Source organism: Branchiostoma floridae, chromosome 12 (assembly GCF_000003815.2).
Source record: "Branchiostoma floridae strain S238N-H82 chromosome 12, Bfl_VNyyK, whole genome shotgun sequence".
Classification (NCBI taxonomy): Eukaryota; Metazoa; Chordata; class Leptocardii; order Amphioxiformes; family Branchiostomatidae; genus Branchiostoma; species Branchiostoma floridae.
The window spans coordinates 6,043,697-6,061,029 of NC_049990.1; the positions used below are offsets into that span (position 1 = coordinate 6,043,697).

The 17,333-nt window shown below is 42.1% G+C and overlaps 1 protein-coding gene across 1 annotated transcript in view; it reads right to left on the bottom strand.

The window, feature by feature from the left end:
* Positions 1-16,469, bottom strand: part of LOC118428072 (inhibitor of nuclear factor kappa-B kinase subunit epsilon-like) — a 25,696-nt gene extending 9,227 nt beyond the window's left edge. The window contains exons 1-12 of the mRNA XM_035838037.1: positions 16,218-16,469; positions 15,869-16,041; positions 5,791-5,931; positions 5,206-5,335; positions 4,361-4,542; positions 3,762-3,922; positions 3,410-3,520; positions 2,300-2,414; positions 1,750-1,814; positions 1,096-1,295; positions 439-497; positions 92-183 (exon numbers count right to left, since the gene is read on the bottom strand). Of these exons, the coding sequence (XP_035693930.1) occupies positions 92-183; positions 439-497; positions 1,096-1,295; positions 1,750-1,814; positions 2,300-2,414; positions 3,410-3,520; positions 3,762-3,922; positions 4,361-4,542; positions 5,206-5,335; positions 5,791-5,931; positions 15,869-15,967 (1,355 nt within the window). The 5' untranslated portion in view covers positions 15,968-16,041; positions 16,218-16,469. The remainder of the gene's footprint in view (positions 1-91; positions 184-438; positions 498-1,095; positions 1,296-1,749; positions 1,815-2,299; positions 2,415-3,409; positions 3,521-3,761; positions 3,923-4,360; positions 4,543-5,205; positions 5,336-5,790; positions 5,932-15,868; positions 16,042-16,217) is intronic.
* Between the last annotated feature and the right edge of the window lie 864 nt (positions 16,470-17,333).

The window sequence follows — 17,333 nt, forward strand, 5'->3', positions numbered from 1 at the left end:
ATACATGTGGCCTCGGCTCTCTTAACAATGTCCAGACGTGTTTTATTCATGACTCATGCGCAAGTGGAACGATGAAAGGACTTATACTTACACAACGCATTCCACCGCCGTCCAGCGCAACAACATGACATCCTTCAACTGACAAGATGCTCGTCTTATTTTGTGAACGACGAACATGATTTCCTTCAGACAAAAAGAGACAACAGCATCTTTTAGTTTCACATTGCATGATCATAAACCAATCAGCTACATTTCAAACACATTTTGTCCGCCAACTTGATGTCCTGTGATTTTACAAACTACAGTCATTACACTTACTCTATCCGGATCAGTGGATTGGTTAAAAGCTACCTTTCAGTAATCATCATGCTGAATATGATGAACATGTTTAGAACAGGAAGGATACTTCGATAATACATATATCTAGCTTGTGTGTACCTTTGCAGTTTCCGCATCTTCCTGAAGTGATGGTCTGTATGGAAACTCCGGGATTTCTCCTGAAAGGTAGATGAGAGATCGATGAGTTGATGATGTAAATGACAAAAAGTACAGGCTCATAAACATAGATCTAAAGTAAGCAGATATTTTCACATAGGAGGCCATACAAATGTTATGGGGAAGACGTGGATAAAGCTTAGATATCGAGGTTATTGTTGATTCGTATTTCTTTGTTAAACACGCGTTGGACTACTTATTTTGCTCGGTCAGTAACGAAAGGATGCCACCTGAAATTGAACGTATAAATACCTATCCAAATGTTTGAGAACCTGATATCTTGCTGTGGGAAATACTAGTACTTGAGATATATGATATACAGTCCAACAAAGGGATAAATGGACAAAGAATCCTCGAAATTGATTTAATGTATACGCCAAAGGGCAAATGTCCACTGTACACTGTAAGGCCATGGAAAAGATGGAAAGACATCATACAAGAAACATGAAGTACAGACTTGAACGACATCCGGAAATGGGGTCTTCTAAGGCGGATCAGAGATTGGAAGAAACGATGTTCTCGACTGACAAGCCCTAAGCCTTACATGGGGAAGATGAAAGCATATTAACAAGATTTATTTCCTGTGAGTCCAAAACGTACCGACACTTGGAACAGTGTATGCTCTGGAGTTATCGTCCATAGATGTAACCAGAACGAGAGGCTCCTGGTCGTCTGTGTGAGTCCATGATGATAAAGTTTGCAGCGGGTCAGGGTTGAAGGGTCTACCCTTTAAGAAGAACTGTTGCTCTGAAGCTCTCACATCCGTCTTAGAAGCTATGTCTTCTTGAAATTCTGCTAGCCTAAGGAACAACCGTAGAGCATTAAACTCATGTCCACTTTAACTATGCCTTAATTAAACGTCTGTCATACGTGAAGCATCATTAGTGTGTCCCGAATGCTTGATAAAAGAAATTGGTCGACACTGTTAGTTTTTTATTCAACATACTCTGCATGCATGTACTCATGTGAAATTAATTTATGAAACATGTGGCTATTGATATATTTTTTCGTAGCTTGTCTTATTTGGAAAACAGAGTATTCTATTCTTGATAAACATCTACTAAATTTTACCTCTTCAAAGTTCTGTCGCCTTACAGAGGACTACACTTGTTATAATTGACTCATTATCACAACCCTTGGTCATGTTGCAAACCGGATAGACAAATAGAAATCTTAAACGTTGACCTAGACCACAATGCATCACGCTGCGGATGCGCACTCGTAACCGTGATGTGGTTTATACATGTAACTCACGTGCTCTCTCCGTGCATGAAGAGTTTCTCCACCCGCCCTGTACGGAACATGAAGACGCTCACCACCTTAGGACAAAGAACCACGATAATGTAGGTCAACATTTCACCATGTAAGGTTGTTAAAAAACCTTAAGCACCATCTTTCATTACATTTACAGCTGTTGTAAGAAGCGAAGGAGTCGAACCCTGTACATATTAGCATACATTAGACTTTGTAGTTGCGTGTATTTAGATAACTCGCTCTTATAATACTTCACTAAAACTAGTACTTGTCCTCAGACTATTCAGAACTACTCAGAACTTTATCATCCTGACCTGTACTTAGCTTGTGAAAGCAGAAACGTGCAATAAAGGTCTTATTCATTCATACATTCATTCAATGATAACCATGTATTATAAATAGGTGATAAGTATTAGTATGACAACGTTTTGCAAATAGTACTACATGTAGTTATAATTTATTATATGTTATGGAGGAGGACTCCAGGAAGAGTAGTGGTTGTATGTCAACACTCATGGAGATTCCTTGATAAACAAACAAACAAACAAACCTTGCTGGTCCGTATGTCCTCCACGGCTGAGAAGTAGCCATCGTAGGTCCACTCTCTGGACGGGTCACTCTCCAGAAGTCTGACCAGTATAGGTGTGAGTAATGCTTTCAATGACCTGTTTATATAAACAAAGTAATTGCGCTTGGTGAACGTGGGTTGCATTCGTAATACCCCCTTCACAATAGGCGCGATTCGATCGGAAGACTAGTTTACGAACTCTGAATGACATTTTCGTGAGTAAGACGTCCGGTGTTCTCACGATCATCTTGCGATTTTTACGGATCGCCGGCAGTTTTCAGGAGTCTTACGACGGTCGCGGTGCAGCGAAACATGTTCTTAACATATGCGACTAGTCGAAAGAAATCTCCAAAATCGCACAGCTCGTTACCGAGTCGCAGATTGTGCGTACAAATCGTGTGTACCTTGCAAGGGTATCGGTCAATAGTCTTGCGTCAATCCAACGATTGAAGACCGATAGGCGAGCAAAGACATAGTTATTAATCATCGAGCGCAAATCGGATGGCGAACGCCCGTCAGTTGGGCAACGTTCGGGCGACGTTCGCCCGACTTCCGTTTGTTTACAAATATTGAATTTCTGGGAATGTGAGGGTAATTCTAACATTGTGGCCCCTGTGGCAGTATGTAGGCTGGCTTTGTGACACACTTTCTTTTCTTGCGTCATTTCTATTATGCTCGCGCATTCCATTCATTGGTTAAAAAGATTCCGACAACAAAATAAGCAACATTTATTGATCTCTTGCCTTTTTTGAGGAACGTTTTGTGTTACCTTGTCCGCGTGCAAGAGGTCATGGGAGGTTTATTATCATAGATTTATTCACCGTCGATCTCACGAGCCTCGCGTATATGTGAGGGGGACAGTTTTGAGGCGAAAAATACGCAAGACCATCTTAAGATCTTAAAATCAGCCGACCTTCCTGCGATCGCGAAGAACGTCCGAAGATCGTATATAATGTGAAGGGGGTATAATACCCCCTCACATGATGGCCATGGCCGATAATTCGGTGAGTACTTCTCTTGAGTTGAGTCTAAAAATGATTATACAAATATGCATAACCTTTAAATACGATGTCTATCCCGATGCCTACTCACCCTGACAATTCGCATGTGTTTGGAAGTTGTCTACTCCAGATTATGTGTCCATTCTTCTCCGTCTGTACTCCGGATATCACTCCTTTTCCTTTCTTTGTAGCAATCTTAAACCTGCAAAAATACACAGAGGGTGTCAAAGATATTTTGGAGTATAGATTGTTTCTATATAAGTTTGATCACTATAAATGCTGCTGTTGCTTGTTTTGTAAAGTTCCTAGGCCTCTCTAAAGAAAAAACGAAATTCATATACAGTTAAATTGTAAGCAGGTACACCAAATCAGACTGGTGGATGTAATGGTAGAATGATTGCTCAAATCTTTTGATAATCTCTCATGAATAAATTTTACATTACATCGTTTCCCGGTCCCTCCTTGGCCCCCCGTACGGTTGGAAAGGCAGCCGTCCCGTCGCTACTTGGTAGATGGTGACGCCGATGCTCCACAGGTCCGCCGTGGCTCGGAAGGACTGGCCCTTGTTCTTCTGTAGGACCGCACGAGCAAATATCTCCGGATGCTACAGGAATAGAGTGTGCAGGAGAGATATAGTAATCTCCAAGCAGATCCTACGGTGCCATAAGATAGTATCAAAGCTGGCCAAGGAGTAAGTCGCCCAGAGAGAGTCAGACGGGCACCGGTAGCTAGGCGTCTGACCTCCTCTGGCCGGCCGTACTCCTTGGCCGGCTTTGATACTATGTTATGCCACCAGGAATCTGCTTGGAGATTAGTGATATAGATTCTTCAATGATTTCATTGACACAATAAAATAACAGCGACTTTCGTAAGGTCTTCTACATCCATGCATACATATAAACAAGTGAATACAGTGATAAACAGGTATATCAATAAGAAGGACTTCTAGGTTTAAGCATGCATGGCCCAACCTAGGTATAGATATAGCAAGAACTTGAACTCTATACACATTTAGAACAGCACCATAGTTGGAAACACAAACCAGAAACTCCTCCGTTCCACACAGCGTCCTGAACATCTCATCATCCTGTAGCGGCCTCGCCGCGCCGAAGTCGGTAAGTTTGAAAACCGTTCTGCCCGTCTCGTCCACTGTCTTCAGGATGTTCCCGGGTTTCAGATCACGGTGGACGAAACCGTTAGCGCGGAGGTACTTCATTGCATCCGCTAGGGGTGGAAAAGTAGGTAAAAATTCAACTTATAAACGGTAAGGCAAAGATTTCATAGCTTCAGTCGATCCCTACATTGTTCCATGGTATTGGGAGGCATCTTACCTCCCCATCTGAAGTCAGGAACCTGTTTTACAGCTGGGTGACGTGAGTTGTGTAAAGTGTCTTTCCCAACAGAACCAATGAGAACTGCTTGGTCTTAATGCCTCTGTCACGCAGCCGTCGAGTTTATGAGCTCTAAAAACATTTTCCGCAGTAATACGCTCGATGTCCTCTCGATTGTTAGAGATCGGGCAATGTTTGCAGGTCCCCGAGACCCGTCCAATGTGATGGGGGTAAATTTCAAGAGAAGAATACGGTCGGAATCTCCCAGCCAGCGAGAGATTGTGTAAACACTGGCTAGGCGAACACAACCTCAGGGTTTTTAAATCAGGGGTCAATACACACCTTACCATGGCCTATGATTTTATCCTTTCTGTGTATTTTATCGGTGTAATGTAGTCGACGTCGCGACCTTTTGATGATCAACATGTACGGTCGAAGTCCCTTAACTGTGTGACGGTGACATGTTGAATATACTCTTGGGGGAAAATCGACATTTCTGACACACGAAACAGATTTACGTGGCTCCAATGAATGGATAACGTTCATTCATACTTACAAATGTCGAATAGGAATGTCAGGAAGTCTGGTTCCGGTAAACCTCTGGAGTTTTCCGGCTGAGACAGAAGTGTGTACAGACTTCCCTCCCCACAGAACTCCGTCACAATCACTCGTACTCGGGAAGAACTCTACGTGAGATCATATGTTTAGTATTACTTGCTACTGTCAAAACGTCCTAGGGAGCAAACCCTTGCCAAGAACAACCCAACAAAATGGCTCCTATAGCAAAATGTAGTTGTGTTGCAATGATAACTTTTGTTAGACATACGTTAAGGTGAATAAGTAAGGTTGGAGTAGCCTTGAAAATGGCAAGCATCATTAATGTCTTCGGAATCGTGGATTTGTGTAATCAATTCCAAAATGTTTGTACTTCATTATGTATACACGTTCCGTATTTTTAAATTAATGAAACATTTTCATGTTTCTTTCGCATTTATAATGGACAAAGGAAACGGGTACTTTGCTTGGAAGCTTGCATGCATTTTTTTGTAATCATACGCCTAGAAATAACACAATGTCAATTTCTTTTCATGTTCACGTATTCATGGACAAGCTAGTGAGAACAAACAGATGAAAGCTTTACCTCTTCCTCTATTGCAATGAGCTGTACGATGTTTCTGTGTTTTAGTTTCCTGAGAACTTCGAATTCCCTCTGTTGTACTTCCAATGGTCGGCCGTAACTGATGCTGTTGAAACATTTGACTGCACATGGTCGACCAGTTGTCTAGAAAGAGTAGAAAATTAGCACGTGAATCATTTGTGTCGATCGTTGTGAGATACGAAAAGACAGAAGTTATGCATCCTACAAATGAAGCAGCGACACCACACTATAACAATATGAATTGCAACCTCTAGTTCCTATACTCTGCTTCTGTAGAGAAGAAAATAAGGTTATGTGCCTAAATAAACTATGTCGAACAGCACGAACTATTCGCATCGCGACCCCATTTGGTTTGTCACAGAAGAGTGCCAAAAGTGCGGAACGTTCTCGTTTACTGTGTCGCTTGACGTCAAAAGTTGCAAGAAGTGACTTTAACTTTAGTTCAGGCATGAACTGACAACAGCCGGGAAATAGAGCGTCTGACCGGTTACCTTGGTGTAAACGGATCTGCTGTTATGTTTGTGTTGTTCTTAGAGGATTGTACGGTTGCGGTATGAGAGAGACAACAGAGCGGCGTTTTTTTTTTAAATCTTATCTTAGCCATGCTAGAGAGAGACTTGCAGCAAGTCATCAGAACGTTTCAGCTTAAGACGTATTAATTTACGTAAGTAAAATATCTCGTATATGTAGTCTATATAGCTGTGTCGGAAAATGTCTTGTGTACAACTGACGAAATTCTGATGCAACGTTAACCAATCATCCAACAGATACCTTGATGAATTCTATTGTAACTTCAGAAGGTAACAATTCATGTACAGGCATGGATGGCATGGCAAGTGAGGTGGTCAAGGGTTAAACAAATGGTGTCTTTTTGTTGTTAGAAGTTGACTTTGCCACTGATTATCCTATGGTACAAGTAATTCACTGGCAAGGCTGATCGCCCAGAGTCTCGCGTTCTGGGTACCTGCTGCCAGTGGCTGGGCCAGCGCACCGCATTTTCGTCAGTTTTGGTAAGTACTAGTATTTCTGTCAAAATGTGACTGTAGATATGTCTAAAATCACGAGAGCTATAACGTGTTTATTTCGGACATCATTAGATCGCATGTTGTGCAAAATTCTGGTTCTTCATTTCATGTTTTTCTTTCTTTCTCCGTAGTTTTTCCCTGGTTATAAAGCAGTGATGATGTGGCGACTGTTGGTGCTGGCTGCTGTTGTTCGCTACGGTGAGTGTTGATGCCGACGCTTAAATGATATTCTTTCGCCATTCTGAAGACACAAAGCTAGCTAGCTCTCGTGTGCCATGACACCGCTACATTGAAGATCAAACATTATCGATGACTTCTCAGGAATGTCTTGAACATCTATAGATATCTATTAATGCTGCTTTAGATGTTAAATCCACTCGTGTTAAGTGTTATGTGACGGAACTATTCGAGGTGACATTCAATGAAAAGTGTTATTTCTCTAAGTGAAATGCCCTTCCTTTGCAGTAAAAACGAATTATTTGAGTAACAATGTACATCTTTTTTTTTAATGGAAAAAAACGTGATATCGCCAAAACAAATTCTTCTCCAAAATCACTGTGTATGTGTCAATGTTTCTAACTGGGAATCAAGTTGTGAAACAACTGTATGTACACTCAACTTAAAGAATTGTTCTGTCCACGAGCTACTTACTTTACTAGTAGGTTGCATTTGATGTAAAGCTGTATACTATGCTGTAGGGATTCTATTGGCCTGGCTTAGGGATTTTATGAAGTTCTTTCTATTTTCCAGGTTCATCACAAGTCTATTGGCCTGGCTACGGGGGAGGTACGTTGTTTTTTTTCAGTCCATACTTTCACAGACTCACAGCACGAAAAAGAACATTTAAGCAAACTGTCCGAACTCCGGGAATATTTAAGCAGAGATTACAGTGTTCTAAATGCCACTTAAACTAAAATGTGACCTTTCCGCAACTTTCTCGTATTCAAATACATCTTAAAACTTTACATAAACTTTAAGCATTCTTATATTTGCCGTATAGATGGACCCGGTATTACTGAAGTACCCAAAACATGTACAGGCTTTGACACTGACTGTACCTTCATTCAGTATCAATTTTCCTAAAAGACTATATAGTCATTTCTGTAAAACAGCAGACAATGTGTATTGTAGAAGACGTTTCAGACCAGCTATGGATGTGATTAAACATTGAGCCTACAAGTATGCATATGGGTCCTTTGGTCCCCAAAGGGGGTTATTTAACGTTCATATATACTAATAACCATTAGTCACTACTATTATCTGTGACAATCAGAGGATGAAATATGTCTGAACCTGGCACAAATTCCACGTCAGAAAAAAAAGTACGTGGACGTGGCCGGCAAAGGAGCTCGAGTAGAAAAAAAAACCATACAGCTTTTGCTACCGCAAACCAGTTACAACCAAGTATTAAGGACAATTGAACATGTTTTGTTTGCCAAACAGTTCTGTCACCAACGCAAGACTGTTGTCTGTCACAGTCATTGTTTTCCTATCATACGGACCGCTAACTCAAGGTCCAGAGAACATGACTCGCTCTTTTAAAGCCTGGCAGTTCTCGACTCAGGCATAACGTGACACGGCAGAACGCTGCACGGCAAATCTTTCACTGCAAACGAGCCAAGCTGATTCGGTGGATGAAGAAAGAAACATGCAGGCTCTTATCTTGTCATGTGACGTATACAAAGTTACATTGCGTGATTTTGCAGGCCTTGACACATCTTTCTAAAGGTTGTTTTTCTCGTCTTCTAGTGTTGTTTTTCTCGTCTACTAGTGTCTTATACGTCTGACATAGTCCACTGGACGTGAACTGTTGGAAAATGTTTGGTCTTTGAATAAAAATAGTTAAAGTTTAACTTAAATTCCTTCCCACACCAGATATTGCATAGGGCAGCACCCATCTCCGTTTCGATAGCCCTTGGGCCACACAACATTGTGCATCACTACAACGGGGGGGGGGGGTCCACTGGAAGTGGTGTACATGCTTTCAACTACCGTACTCTTTCACAAATGCTGGGTGCCAAGCAGAGAAAGCGGTATGTACCAAGTTTTTGTATGACTCGGCTGGAGTCGGTGTCACGACCTAACGAATGCATGGCGAACACCCTTACTCTACAAGGTTAGGCTCCGGCTGTTTTCTTAGCGTTTTTTAGTCGTTTTTATCGGGATTTCTACTATGTATTTTATCTTGCTGTGTCAAAACCTGGCGTACTTCAAGAAAAATGACAGAAAGACCGATAAAAACGATTAAAAAACGTTAAAATAACAGCCGGAGCCTAATCTCTGCTTGGAGAGTAGAACACTCTACTCACTCGGCCATTACACCGGTGGATGAAAGAAGATAAGTACGTATCAACATGACTGTTTTTCTGTTGTGCAGATGACAGTTGCCCGTGGGGGTATTGTGAAAATGGCGGCACGTGTTGGCCCGGCGAGGATGGCGCGAGGGACACCTGCGAATGTCCGTATGGCTATTCTGGACAGAACTGTGAAACACGGGGTAGGTTGGTTGGTTGGTTTGTTGGTTGGTTCGTTGAAATCTTTACTTATTAGAAAATACCACTTTTTATTGAGGTTAGCTTTATCAAATGACATTCACACGTGCATTCAGGCAAAACGATATGCTAGAGTCGACCTTACATGTTTGTAAACCTGGAACAGAATGACAGAAATAAGGGTTGACAACAACTTACGTCCTGGCCAATGACCACTGAAAACTATTATGTGTACCTCAATACATCATGACAGGAAATGAAGGCGCACTCGGAACTACTAGTATAAGATGGCTTATTCTGTTGGCACCAATATCAATCTCCAAGCAGAAGTACCTTTAGCAAACGCACAAAACATCGCCAAATACAAAAAAAAAGATCCCAGACAATGAGGTACTGATAGTTTCTTCTCTATTTCCCATCACAGACTGCTCTACAGTGTTCATCACCACATGGGACCAGAGCGCGCCCGTGTCCGGTAATAATGACGGCGTCCTGGGCCTCTACATCCGCCAAGCCGACCAGTACGCACGGAGGGACGTCTACAAGAAGTTCGACGCGGATCTCTGGCTGTTCTACATGTCGGAAGATTGGAACTGGGTGGTGGGGGAGTCCGTGGGATCCTATCCCGTGCGCATGGAAGCGCGACACTCGGCGACTTACCCCGACCAGACGGAAGGACGGTTCTTCCTATGGAGCGCTGACGGCTGGGTGAATGAGCCCAACCTCGAAATACGCTGCAGCGTTGGTCAGTTGAATTTTATGGTGTTGTTGACGTGTTTTTAAGTCAATTAATTGTTTATACCATGGTTTTGTGCTTGTAGCTTTCCAGTTTAGCATATCAGTGTCATGCACGGATTACATGATTTTTGGTACGTTGATTTGTGTTAAATGCGTTACATGCATGAGTAGTATAGTCTCTACCACACTCCGGGTCGCTGGAAAAAGGAACAGCGCGCGACACGCTGTCCCCTAGCCGGCTATAGTTCTCTGGCTGGCTTACTCCTCTATTTTTTCCATTTCTATCGTTTTCCAGCGACCCGGAGTGTGGTAGAGACTATGAGTAGTATACGTATCAAGGAAACACAAACGACGAAATCACTTGTGCCTACAAAAAGCCGGACAAAGATTTGTGCTCTGGAAAATACTTTTTGTTTTTATTCGGATCTGTCCAATTTACATTAATGTGTGATACTGTGATACCTCCTAAAATCAGCATTGCTGCCTGTGATGTATTGTGTCGTTGTAATTTAAACAACATAGAAACGTGTCTACTTTTCACGCAGACCCGCCCTGTGACTCGGTCCTGTGCCAAAATGGCGGCGACTGCATCACGCACGACAACTACTGGGACAGCGACCCGTTCTACAGCTGCGCATGCGTGGCTGGATTCAACGGGACACACTGCGAGAACAGTGAGTACTTAATTAATTACCTCTGCGTATGGAGGTTTTGTTCTCGGTGTGTCGGTTTGTCTGCCTTTTCGTTTGTTTGCTTGCTTGTGTGACCGTAGTTATTTGAATACAGTTCAAAACAACGATCGCAATACTGTTGACGTCAGGTGCCCTAATTCTAAGTGAGTCATAGCGGTCATTCGAATCTAACGAATGCTGCAGTCCGGACTCGAAATTCAAAGACGTGTGTTGGTTTGCCAGAACGACGTTTAGCAGTTGATAATGTTACTGATATTACATATTACCAAACAAACGATTGGACAACACATATGACATGTAGGAACAAGAAAAGCCCTGCTGCAGTACCTTAGAAAGCCGTTAGGAGGCCCGTATTCGCGAAATCAAGCGTACCCTTCGTTTTGGTTTTATCGACATCAACATAGCCATGTACCCATGTAATATACATAATAAAGATCCATTGACATCTTCTCTATGCTGTCCACAAATTTCTCTGAAGACATAATATTCTTGACGCCTGTAACTGTTTCTATTGTTGTTGATAGATGTCATTGATGAATGTGCATCCAATCCGTGCTTCAATGGCGCCACGTGTGTGGACGGCGCCGACTCTTACACCTGCGAGTGCATCTTCGGTTCGATGGGGACTCACTGCGAGCGAGGTGAGAACTAGCTTCAACTCGCTAAATATTTCAAGGATGGACGATATCTTCATCTTTATGTTGCTATAGTCTTGTAATTCATAGACTTTGACCGGTGAACACAGCGGTCTCTGTGGTCCTTAACAAATTATGCAAAATTGATTGTGTCTTTTCATCATTTCCTTTCTATTCAGTGTTGCCCTATTTTCGAGAACAGTTCCTCCAATACGAGGTAAACCCAACTGCGGTAAGACACACTAAAGTTGATATTTGATATGGAATGGCGTAGAATCTAAATGTATGTACTGCATGTAACACTTGGCAACATATAGAGTTAGAGTTTATGACAATTACAGCGTCGCAAAGTCATGGGACTGTAATATATTAATGTTCTTTGGGACCATGCCAAAACGATCATGGAAACGTAACCGTCCAAAGTAGAATAAAAAGGGGTAAGCAACGGAAAAGATTGTAGGGTAATATGGACGAGCATGGCACCAAGCGAATGATATAAAGAGGAACACAAAACCGAGAAAACTGGAGGGAACTGGCTGTCAGATCCGCTATGGTGCCTGGACGGCCAAATAGGTTATGGGATAGATGCGTTGAGATGAGAGACAAATTATTACATACTTTGTTGTTTTGTCGATAAAAGAGTATGCTTGCATATGGCATAACAGGTTTCTATTTTTTTTCTAGGCTCCCATTGAGTGCTTCGTGTGTGACGCAAGTCATGGCCACTGTGACGTGGACCAATCAACGCTGTCCGAGGAGTTTCGGAACAACACCAACACAACACAGGCTTGTAGCAGCGGTGCGTGCTGGGTAAGTAATGGCAGCAGGTAGCGCAAAGTGAATTGGTTGAATGTCATCTACGCAAGAAAGCGCAAATGTATCTGGACTTACTCGATGATCTTGTGGTTTTGTGCTGTTGGATTAACATATAAAGTTTCTGAGTTCGACTCTAGCAGGCCCCCATGTTAGCCCTCGTAAACGGCACTTAAATTTCCTATCTTGACTCAAGAAAGACGTCCCTCAAACAAGGGACGTCAGGGTCCTTTGTCTGAGGAGAGCCACATTAAGAAACACATTAAAGAACCCACTACGCTTATCGAAACTGGTCGATACAACAATTTAGATGATACGAAATATATTAAGCAACTTGATAAATTCTCTAAAGAGTCAGATGTTTCTGATAGCATCTTTCCTTGGTGACTAAGAATGGATGTCAGTGTTCAGGACATAGTGCACAGTTTCAATTCTCTTCTGATTTTCCAACGTTATAGGTCGTCCGAACGGCCGCCGTCAGCGACCAGCTGGTATCCTACCAACGTTCGTGTGAGTACAACAACATGGAGTGTGACGACATCTTCGCTCTGGAGAACTGTCAGGAAGATGCCGATGGGACCAAGGTAACCACCTTGTCTCGGTGTATACTATGTTATTAGTAGGGCTGGGTATCGGTACAGCGTACCGGTGCAAAACCGGTTTTTCTTATTGGACCGGTCCAGAAAAACCGGACCTGAAAAAATTAGGTGGACCGGATGTTGGACCGATTAGAAAATTAACAGCTTATTTTATCAGGCATTCACACGTTTTGGCGCTTGTAGGTGGAAGAAAATAACAAGAGTGAAGTAGAGTAGAGTTTATAGTAATTTCTACCAAGTTTTACAGCCAATCGCACAGGTGCAGTTAGTGTTGAAGGATTTTAAAACGCCGGTGTAAGTCTAATTCTCCACCAAACAGATCTATTTGTAGTAAAATGGACCATTGGTATGAATCATACTGCATCAGGTCCAGGTTCAGGTCCGGACCTGGACCTGATCCTTTGGACCTGAACCGGACCTGGACCTGAATTTTTTGTACCGGTACCCAGCCCTAGTTATTAGGCTCGTCCCGGTGGTGTTGCCAAAAACAGCATTCTGTGAAGGGCAAGAAGAGGTCATAGCCACCAAAGTACATCTCTATGGACTTCGCACCTGAGGCCTCGCCAAAATCTTCTTGGGTGGATCTAAAAGCTCCTTGGTCCTAACAAAAAATGGCGCTACGACACAAGCAAAAGCAGGAGACCGTTTTGATATATTCACGACGAACATTGATACCAAAGACAAAGTTTGCGGTGTTTGAATATGGACAAAAAAGTGATAATGTATTGTAAATTCAATCAACTTTTATAGACAGTTTAAGTCCCCTCAAAGATGACCGAATTCAAAATATCACATTTAAATTTAAAATTTAACATTCAATTTGTGGGAGAACGGGAATGTTGGTTTTTCACTTGTTCTAAAATTTAGATACAAGTTTGTAGTTGGAACAATTCTGTTACGTTACGGTAACGTTAGTAACGTAATGAAAAGTTCTATTCGCGTCGCAATGGTTTCGCGTTGGTGTGAAACTGACACAGCCCTCCTTTCATTTTCGCGATGTCCGCAAAGGCGTCAACATAAATTTCAAAATCTACAATAATTTCTGGCATAACTTCCAGGTTTGCTACAGGTGCTGTACCGCCAATGAGTGCAACGGCTATATGCTGACGGGGGAGGCGGTGTTTGTGCTCCCAGACTCCGGCGGACCTGTTTACATCGCCTCGCAGTGGTTGATGATGATGATGATCGGCTCCCTGTCTGCCATCGTCAACGGATAGGACAGCAACCCAGTCGGCAAAACATCGGAGCTTGTCGCCATCTACTCGATCTGACCTCGGGAGTTTTCGTTAAACATCGGAATCAACCGAAGCTGGGATCAGACTTATTACTTGCATATTTCATTTATGTCAGGGTAGAGATAGCGATCTGGTAGACATCCCGATTGATGTCTCTAAATTTTACGATAATCACCTGAAAGACAGTCAGAAGTTTTCGTCACTTTTAATAGACCAATGGATTGACTTGAGGCAAAGGATTTATAAATGGGAGGTCAAACATTTTTCCCGCTATGATCGTAATATCTATCAGACATTATGTTTGTTGTGGCGTGTGTTTGAGTGATGATGCTGTTCGTCTCTGACGTACCTTTAACTTGATATCAAACTGATTGTGTGATTTTATTCATACATAATATTTTATATCACGTGACCACTGTAGTCATTTAGTCATTTTTTCATATTATTTGATGCAGATGCGACGTACTCTTTTGTGGAGGGAACCCGTAGACGAATGTAACAGCTGTTTTTGTGAGAATATTGTGATGACGTTTCCATATATACCAGGATATCGACTTAAAAAGATATAAAGCTTTCGTTTTAGTGCCAGTTATAATATTAGTGGTGTCTCACTGCACTTGGCGCACCGGTGTGGCACTGTGGGGTTTGAAAGATTACTCAACGAATTTCAGAGAACAAATTTTCTTACGTTTTGTGTTTTGTTGTCATTTAAGTCATACTTAAAAATTATGTACATTTGTATTACGCAATAGCTAAATGATTTTTAAAAATCGGCCAAAAATTACAGTGTCCTAGTGAACGAGCCCCGCAGTGCCGCAACGGTGCGGTGCCCCAAGTGCAAGGAGATACCACCTTGTCACACTGAGTTTGAGTTTATTGAGATACCCTTTCGCTTTAGATATTATATTTTTATTTAGATACCCTTTACACTGTCATGCAGCACTTTGCAACATTGAGTAAGTTTTGTTTAACGCACTTCAAGATAAACGTACCTGACAGCCCGAGTACTACTTTCTTTCAATGATGGCGCCGATCGATTTACACCTAGTCAGGTTATTCCTACCACCATAGCACAAGTACAAACATTATTAGTGTCACTCCGCGTCTAAAAGCTGCCCACAAGTTACTTCCGGGTACTAGTATAGGCTAAGTCCACGTCAGCAAAAACAATGGACCCGACTCTTAATTCTACAACAACTGAAATAAAGTTTCTGAAGAAATACCATGGAGTATCTTTCTTTACTACCTAGTTGTGAATACAGCTTGAAGATATTTGTTTACGAAGGTTTGAAGTGGTTATAGAACTGTAGAACGTTGCGAGGGCGTGACGATGAGTCATACATTACATGTACATTCAAGTCCTTGGTACAGTCAAACCTGCCCCAACAGACCATTCGGGGGAGCCGATAAAGTTTGGTCGTTATGGACAGGTGATCACTATTCCCAGGATTGGTACGACTTGGGATTAATAGAGAAAAGTTATGTAAGGCACCACCAGAAATGTTGATATTGGCCAGGCGATCCTTGTGTAAATATGGTCACCTGTACAGGTTTCACAGTACAATACAATAACGGTACAACGTTCCCTGCAGCCTCTACCAGGCTCCAAAGGTCGCTGATTGATGGTAGAAATTAGCCAAATAAAACAGAAAACATACCAGAGGAGTTAGATAGCCGATTAGTACAGTTTGCGGCCACGTAATTAAATCCTACTGGGCTTTAATTCCTAACTTGGCGAAACTCGCATATTCGACCAGGCGAGAGCCTGGTAGGGAATACTATACCCCACCCCCTCCATGAGTTTTTGTACAACGAACACATGTCTACGCACCTTCTCCACGCCTTTATACACAGTAGAGGTGGCTCCTACACCCAGGGGATCGCTCAGTCTCCACACAAAGCTTGGCGAACTCCGTAGCTGTCCTCCCATTTTGTACTGCGCAGTTCAACCCGGAAGTGACTTGCATGTAGTTGTAACAACTCACCGTGTGAACTCGTTGAAAGCTGTTTAATGAAAAAAGCTTAGCATTACTCGAGATTGATATGGTTTGTTTAGTATGCCAGAAAGACATACCGCAACTACATGTATTTTAGTATTCTATATACAAGAACAGAACCACTTAACGGTAATTTGATAAAGTGTGAAAAAAAGAGTCAATATGGCAGAAATCATATCTCACCTGTTGTTAACTGCAGTCTTTTAGGCCACAATCCGATTATCAACTCCAAAATGATCCTTCTTTGAAGAGTTGGAAGTCTACGAGTTACAGCGCCAACTTCTAGGCAACGGTCTAGTTTGAACAGTAACGTACGTGCATGTAAGAATTGGAAAGGGAAACTATTATATACGACGCATGCTCCAAGCTACGGGGAATCCCCCAGGGGAATCCCATTTGTAACACGCTGTTCAACACCTGTTCTAAACATTCTATGTAAAGGCATTTGAACTGCCGTATTTTTGTAGAATGCTGAAGGAAAAGGCTTTAAAAAATAGTTGTCTAAAGCAGTGTGGTTTAAAAAGAGTAAAAAAAAAGCCAACCTTCTTGGTTTAAGTGCAACTCAAGCGTAAATGGTTGACGTTGCTGAGTCACAAGTGCATGTGAGACGGGTTTGAAATGAGTCATTTCTGGCGACACACCTAATCGGGTATTTCCAGCTGACTGTACTGTCCCAGTTTAGGATTCAAGCCAAAATTTTTGTGTCGAAATGAAGTAACAAGATGAGTTTTGCTATTGCAAACCTGAAATTACAATGAAGATTTCCAGAGTCCAGAATATTGCTCAGCATACTAGTATACTGTAAATGCCTATTAGTTCGTGGAGATTTAATTTCGCGGTAGCGGAAAAAGGACTTTTCTCGGTGATTTTAAGTTCGCGGTAGCACCATGCACTGTAGTCTCTTACTGCCATGGAAAAATGTTCGCTGAGGTTTTAAGTTCGCGGTGAAGCGGCCACCGTGAAAATTAAACCACCGCGAAAGTTTCTGCATTTACAGTTTGTAGGAGAGAACAAGCCGTATACCCATTATACTTCCATTTTCCAATATATATGACTGTACTTCCATTACGCCTGTGGTTTAGTAGGGAATGAGGTCAGCACCAGGGACAGTGACGGTCAAATGGGTCAAAATTTACACCTTACCACTATCATTGCAGCAAAACACACCAGTAATCTTGTTGTTTCATTTCAAGTATACTTTAACCATTTGTTTAACCATTTGAGTAAATTATGTGTATTGACACTGTATTCTATGCGAAGTGTAAATGTATGTATTTGGTGTTGGCATCAAATATCAGC